An 8,002-nucleotide genomic window follows, 5' to 3' on the forward strand; every position below is an offset into this window, starting at 1 on the left:
AGGGGGCACTTCAGAGGCAGCTGACCCTGTAGCATAGAAACATTTTAATGTTTTAATGTTAAAGGTCTGAAAAATAAAATCTCCTCCTCCTTAAAGTTTACCTCTTTAGATAAGAAACATTTGCTGCTGCTGGACAGCCGAGGCTGTGTGGTCCCTTTATGCAGTCAGTGCAAATAGTTGTACCATAAGCATCCTCAGTGTTTGAATTTACAAAGCAAGTGACCTTCACTGATGGGGGCTGCAGGGTAAATGTTAATATAACTAGAGTCTGAAACAAATCTGATAAAGGGCTAATCACACACAAGGAAAAACCAGGCAAGGTAATAGCTACAACATAGCGGATAGCTTTCAGCAATCACTGACAATCAATGTCATCGATACACTAAGGTTAAATTCAGGGGCCTTGAAGGAGCTGTTGTGTGGAAAGGGGGGACAGGCTCAGTTCTGCTTATGTGGCGTATTTCCTTTATATTGGCTTTAAATCTGCTGCCTTTAACAATTCTTCACATCGTGAAATTAGGAGCATGGTGGGATGGTAAATCGGCCCTTCTTTACCTTATAAAGTGTGCAAAAGAGGCATAATAAATAGTTAATGGGGGTCAATCTTCATTGGGAGGTGTAGCTTTGTCTGGTGGAGGTAGCTTAGAATGGGAAGAGTAAGGTGTTGAGGGGAAGTTTTTAAAGGGACAGTTAATACTTTTTGTCCGTTTGTTACCGATACATATGATTTCTCCCCCCTCCCCACTGGTTTTGGGGTGATTCTGTAGTGTAAACAAGATGGCAGACAGTGTCAGTCTGCCTGGGACACAATGTAGATCACAGAAAACGAGAGAAAAGGGAAATGCTGCTGGAATTGTTAAACAAATAGAAGGTTTATTTCTGCCCCATAAATAATAAACTTCAGTTTCATAATTGCTCACATGAATAATACACAGTTACAGTACAGTACAACCCAGAATGCCCAGCCCAGACAGGGGGTATCCTAGTGCTGGGTGTTGTACAAACACAAGACATTTCTTGCCCCAAAGAGCTTAGATCAAGACTATGTCAACAATACAGTGGCTCTGATGCTGCAGCTGTGCTGCTGTAGTGTAGATATTTCCTACAGCGATGGAAGGAGGTTTTCTGTTGCTTAGTTAATCCACCTCTTCTTTGGACGTAGTTAACTACGTCACGCAGCACAGGAAGTTTTTCACAGCTGTGAGTGATGTAGCTAGGTTGACCCAAGCTTTAGGTCTAACAAAAACAGAGGCCAATAGGTCTTGATGGGTCAGAGATTAAACTCTGATCTAAAATGTGTATTTCTAAACTTTCTAATAAGTGGAGGGTTTAGAAGCATGAGCGAGGATGGGAGAGATTACATCCCATCCATGTTCCATCTGGGGATTTAAAAATAGGTACAATAGCACCAAAATAATTATGCACCAGTCAGATCACAGCTGAAGGTAACAATATCCAAGAGACGAAATAAAACTTGTGTGGCACATTGACATGAAACTATTTCTAAAGGTGTTTTCAAAACTCAGTGCAACAATCTAATGTCCTGATGCTGAGATCTCTGAGGAATTCATTGCAGGATTGGGGCCTACCTTTGCATATTTCACAGAAAGAGATTCATTTATGAGTTCTTACATCAATAGCAAAACAAAGTGAATTGGCCTTGAAAGTCTCCGTGGCGTGGGTTGGCTTGGCTTTCTATAGCCTATTGTATCTGTAGATATGAAACCGGCAGCATGGGCAATAATGGTCTACGTCCTTGAACCTTTTCATGAAGAGAGGGATAAGGCAGCATCCCATATTGCACCTAGAGCAGAATGGGATATAAGAAATGTACATAAAGGTGTTAACCAACATGTTAGGGCTTATTTCTCATCTTGCTGCTGACTTCAGATCACTCTCTACTTTCAGCATGAGCGTTTCAGTTTTGATAGCTTCATCATGCACTTCTATCTTGGCTCTTCTATTGGTACAAAGAGCATTTTTGTCTCAGTGGTATGGATGTAAAACACTTTGCAGAGAGAATATTCTGTAGCTAGTGTGAGGAATGCTCCTGAGAGAATGTGGTTTTGAAGCATTCCACCAGGAGATAATCTAGTTGGCATGACGCAGGCTGGCCTGGCCTGTGATAATGGGAACAGCTCAACATGAAAGAGGCTTAAAGTGGGTGCAGTGTTTACTGTTGGGGTAGAGGTTACATGGCCCTTGCTTAGATGCTCACAGGGGTTATCAGGTGACCTCAAGCAAGCTTGGAGATATTACCCACTATTCTGGGAGCTGCATGAGAACATGCTGAGATATTATGTGGTTCAGAAATGTTGGCAGGAAGATGAACAGGGCTGTATGAATTCTGTTTGTTTGGCTAATGAGGAGTTAATGACATAATTTAAATTCAGCTATGACTTGCTTCCCACACAACCACACTGAGTACATCCTAATAAGATCATACAGTGTATATGGGACTGCACTCACACTGTTTGGTCACTGGGGAGTCCGTACCAATCTAGGAAGAGAGGGACTTAACTATGCAGGCATTAGCAGCTAAGCCCCTGCTATAACTATATATTGGGTTGGAAATAACCTTTTAAACATTGTGCTATAAAGAATCTCCAAAATAAACTCAATGCTCACCCCATACAACACATGGCGGCGCTTAGGAGGAAAGCCAGTCTACCCATTCTGTAGACAATCTCTGTGGTAATGGGTTGGCGACAGCTTGGACATATTGTTCCTGCTGGCTTGCTTGTAAAGATTCCTGCTACAATGATTGGAGGCTGAGACACCACATAGATTGTTTCTAGGAAGAAATGAGAATCAGAACAGAACCATTATGCTTCACTGATGTCTTCCCTTGCCACTTCCCCCCATTCATTTCTGTAGCTGCATATGAATAAGCCTGTTCTGTTCAAAATCTATTAAACTGAAAGGTTTAACCTTGTTTGAGTCCATCTCATCTGCCTGTTTTGTTCAAAATCTATTAAACTCAAAGGTTTAACCTTGTTTGAGTCCAAACTGACTGAAGTTTGCTTGGCATCTTTTTGTTCAGAGTGACACATGGAGAGGTGTGAATCCATGCATCCAGAGTGGGGTTTGCTCATGGGAGTGGCTTGTGTGGAAAAGGAGTGACGGGGACAGAGTTATGTGAGTTTCCCTGTAACTTTTAGGGGATGAGTTCTTCTCCTCCTAGACCCATGTGGATCAAAGTCCCCCTCTCCCATTGTAAAATCTACAGGAGTTGTTCTGAAGGCCTGGGTTCATATGCCAGAGCTCTGGGCACCTTCAGGAACAAGCATTCCCAGTACTTACCAGCAGGGGTTGATGATTCGTGGCATGAATATGGCGGGGCAGAAGGGCAACAACAATCCTCTGTAATAAGAAAAATGGAATAAAACCATACAATGGTGCACAAGCCTCTTCCTCCTAGACACCTATTTGGAATCTTGAACAGTAGCTGCTTGAAGAGGTGTCGCTGTACTGTAGCTCACAATAGTCCTATCATGGCTAGAATGTAATGCAAGATATTGAACCAATTACAACCTGAGTGAAGCCACCCGGGGCCAGTTTGATTAATAGATTGTAAGATCAGAAGGGACCATTGTATCTAGTCTGACCTCCTGGCAGCAGAGTATAAGCCAGAGAACCTCCCCCAGTAATTTCACTATCACTTCTGTTTTAGCTATAGCCTAGCTTTTAGAAGTCTTTAAATCACAACTGGATGCCTTTCAAGTGATGGAAAATCCACCATATCCCTAGCTAAGTTGTTCCAGGGGTTAATCATCTGTACTGCTTAAAAAGTGTGTGCCTCATTCCTAGTCTGAATTTGTCTCGCTTCAGTTTTCAACCATTGGACCTCGTTGTGCTTTTAAAGAGTCGCCTACTATCGGAAATCTCTCCTGCAGGTAAGTACTTGTAGGTCATGACCAAATCATCCCCTGTTTGAGGAGAACTCGACCTCAGCAGACCTACCACTCAAAACCATACAAGAGTACAAATCAGTTGGACTGTCCACCTGTAGGTTTGCTCGCCCAGTTGAACTGATGATTTATTGGACCAAATACTGGCCAGCCTTCCTACGACTAGTGCAACAAGGGGCGGTTACTGTCCCTGTGTTACTTCTTGTTTCCATCACTTCCAACAGGTAAGGTGTGTAGGTCCACAGGCATAGTCTGTCATACCTTGTGGCTCTCTGATCCCTAGTCAGCCCACTGACTACACTGGTCCTGCTCAGGAGCAAGGTCCTACACTGGCCAACAAGCATTAGCCTTCCTGGAACTAGCCTGCCACAATACCAAACAGCAGTACTGGGCAGAGGGAAGGAAGGAGCAGTAGAAAGAACCCAAGGTTTTCAAACTCCATCTAGCACAAGGACATATGGCCACGCCTGGGCTGCAGCTGAGAAGCAGACAGCCCAGTTCAGAATGGGGAATACAAAGGTGTTCAAAGCTTACCTTCACATTTCCCTGATCCCGGGCCAGCTGTGTCCTGGGCTACTCCCCAAGGGTCGGGACAGGAGCCACCGTGGTTGTTCTATGCCACTGGAAGGTTCCTCCACACTGAGATGATCCCACTGATGCCAGATATGCCAGCTCTAGGGCCAACCTCTGCTTATGGGGTAGCATAAAGCAGCTGCAGCACAGAATTTGGGGCAAAGTCTGTCTAGTTTAAGGTTGTGATTCAATTTTCCTATAAGTGTCCTGCATCCCTTCCGTGGCCACCCAGCGCTGAATCAGCCACTCGACGGCCCGCACTTTGATGATAGGAATGATGCTAGGAAATGTCACTGAACCTACTGCCAGAATCCTCCATACCCTCGTGTGCAAGGGGAGTTCAAGTCCCTGATTGGCGGAATGTCATTGAGCTGTGGAAAGAGCTTACAGGGGCTATAGCTTCTGTAGTGAGCTGTGCCTATGCTGATTACGCAATAACAGTAACTAGACCAGGAGAATAAGGATGTGAGCTAAAGGACTTTTTTGGCTTCATTGGTAAGCACAATGTGTTGGAGGAAAGCATGAAGCATGCTCCAGCTATGGAGGGGACAGAAAAGTAGAAGGGAGCTTCAGCAAACTATGTATTCTGAATAAAACCAAACCTGATCTATCCAACTCCCTGACCACTCTCTCTACGTACACCTCCAGCTGAGCAGGAGACTTGGGGCTTGCCTAAACAGGGCCTTACTGTGCAGCAAGACAGGGTGTGAATCTACGGTACGCTACCTTGCTGCACAAAATGTCTGTTATTAATGTCCCTGTCTGGCCTTCCAGCCTTCTCTGCTCCTGCCCCAACTCAGGACCCTATGTATTATGCTCCAATGTGCAGAGGCCTATGGGATACATAATACTCCATATGTCTATGTTCCTATGATGGGTGCACAGTTTGTCAGGAAGATGCCACACCAGGACCCAGTACTGAAGCCCCTGGGGGGTCTCCAGTTAATCCTCATTCCCTTCGATGCTGGCCTCTCCTGACAGCCATTGCATTGAAAAGACAGCACTTCAAGAGTGAATGCCTTCTCTCTGAGGCAGCACTGAGGGTATATTATTCCAAGGTATACAATCCAGCAGCAAAACTGCTAATCTAGGGCAGGGAACTCTGGGCAGCAGGAGATGTTGAGAAAAGGTCAGTCAAGTGGCACATCGTGTGACAATCCAGAGAAGACCCTGGGTTTGATATAATGGGCATGGGCACTTCCTATCACTCAGGACATCGCAGAGTTAGGCCTTTTGTGAGCTAGGTTCATTCCACATTGGGAGCCGTCCACTTACAGCATTAACCATCAAGAACATTTTCTGAAACTTCCACAACCAAGCCCACCTACCTTTTGGTGCATAGGGCTCTGAGTTAGTTTCAAACACGGTCATAGGAATCATTACCTCTCTCTTCTCGCAAGGCATCTCTCCAGTTTGCCTAGAAATGGTAGCACAAAGGAAAATTCAACCACAAGAAAGAGTCAGCCCTCAGTGCTCAGTTAAGGATGTTCTGTGGTAAGCCTGCTCCCAGAATTCACAGTCCTGGCTCTTTGAACTTGCATTGAGATAAAAGATTAGAGTGTCCTTAAGATGATAGCTTCTTTATATGAGAAACTCCACTAAACTCCCATTATATTTGATGATGGAGACAATACTCTCTTAATTTTAAAAGGAATTTTGGAGCCTATGTGGTGACAAAACAGGCAAGGTTGTATGTTCAGAGCACAGGGCTGGGTGCTAGGAATGCCTGAGTTCTAATCCCCATTATGAGACTAATAACCCTGTAGCATGGGCCCAGCCACCTAATCTCTCTGCCTCTGTTTCCACATCTGTAAAATAAGAACAATATGCACTTACCTACCTCACAGGGATGTTGTCAGAACTAATCAGTGAATGTTTGTAAAGTGTTCTTGGAGGGCAACTTTCATTATTATTATTATTATTTATAATAAAGAGCTGTTTGTTTTCATTAACTCTGTAATGAAACTGAGCCTGATTCATCAAATGAATTACGACCAAGTATGTACATTCCAACTTCTAAATTCTAAGAAAGAAATACACTGTTTTCCTGTTCAATATTGGGTTTCTTTAGCATGCGAATGGATTCTAGCTAGTGTTAGTTATAGAGTTCTTATAGGAAACTTCATGAAGTGAAGCTGTGTCATTAGAGCTGCTCATTTGATAAGTGAGGAAATTCTCTCTGAAATCATCTCTGTCATTTGCTGAAAGGATAAAAGGGAGAGAGAAATAACTGATATTTTTTGTGATAACTAAAACAAAACCTCCCCATAGCGTGTTACTTTCAAAAATCCACTGAGCTGTTGCTTGTCAAAACCTAGAAGAAAATCTAATGTGTCACTGGAACAAAGTTTCCCTTCTCAGCAAATGTTGTGTTGAACTATCAGCCCTTCCAAGAGCGTTAATTTAAGGTGCACGTTTTTAACTGTGGGTGTAATCATTCACTGGAACAAATTACCAAGGGATGTGGTTATTCTCCATCACTTGGATGCTTTAACTCATGATTGGATGTCTGTATTGTGGGGTTTTGGTTTTTTTTAAGGCTGCTGTAGTCAAACCACCCATTGTTGGGCTAATGGCAGCAATCACTGGGTGAAATCCCTGGCCTGTTCTGTGCAGGAGGTCGGACTAAGAGGTGATCGTAATAGACTCTTCTGGCTTTAGAACAGTCCCCTATCGCTGTGCAAGTTTTCAGTTCTTTTTCGCAGTGAGCAGTTACACCAACATGCTGCATTATTACATTAATCAATTTAATGTTTTCTATTGGACCAAGTGATGAGCACTTCTTGCAAGCTTTTGAAATTTGCTGTCGGAAAAAAGTAGTTTTCTTCAGCACACAAAAAATCTATTTATGTATCTGGCCCCTATCGCCATAGTCTGAGCAGCTCTTAAACAATAACTTTACCTTAACGTCCCAGTCAGGTAGGGAAATACTGCTATCCCCGATACATAAATCGGGAGCTGAGGCATTCTGTGATTAAGTGACTTGCCAAGGGTCACCCAGGGAGTCTGTGGCATAGATGAACTGACCCTAGATCTCCAGGGCCGCAGCCCAGTGCTGTAATAGCTAGACTATCCTTTCTTGCCAAAACAACAAAGCTAGGTCAGCAATAGCAAGAACCCTCCTGGGTGTGCAATGGATCTAGTAATCGGTTGCCCCAATGACTTGGCCTACCCAAGCCACCTTTGATGTGTATGGAACTCAGGAGCCGAAGTGTGTTCCATTTGCAATATAACAAAGACTTTAATTACAGCAAGTGTGGCACTATCTAGTCTGGGAGTCTTATCATTTATTTAAATGTAAGCAGGAGCTTCCCTCAGAGCTTACACTGAGGGATATTGCCACAATCAGGGGTGGGGGGCTAGGAGGGGACAAAATTCAGCCTTGAATTTACCTGCACTTAGGAAATTAGATGTCAGTATCGCTACCTGTAGCGTATGTGGACATCATTAGCCAACACTCTTCACCCATGATTGCTGAGGTGCATTCCAGACTGGATGGTTGTGGCTAGAGACTCCTA

General features: G+C 43.8%; 1 protein-coding gene across 1 annotated transcript; it reads right to left on the minus strand.

Annotated features, from left to right (window-relative positions):
* Positions 1–1,695: 1,695 nt before the first annotated feature.
* Positions 1,696–5,888, minus strand: LOC117883562 (cell death-inducing p53-target protein 1-like). The gene is made up of 4 exons (XM_034782945.1): positions 5,813–5,888; positions 3,304–3,363; positions 2,629–2,794; positions 1,696–1,804 (listed from the first exon to the last, which is right to left on the minus strand). The coding sequence occupies exons 1-4, from the start codon at positions 5,886–5,888 to the stop codon at positions 1,696–1,698; spliced, it is 411 nt and encodes a 136-aa protein (XP_034638836.1).
* Positions 5,889–8,002: the final 2,114 nt, after the last annotated feature.

The sequence above is a fragment of the Trachemys scripta genome, chromosome 10, assembly GCF_013100865.1.
Source record: "Trachemys scripta elegans isolate TJP31775 chromosome 10, CAS_Tse_1.0, whole genome shotgun sequence".
Classification (NCBI taxonomy): domain Eukaryota; kingdom Metazoa; phylum Chordata; order Testudines; family Emydidae; genus Trachemys; species Trachemys scripta.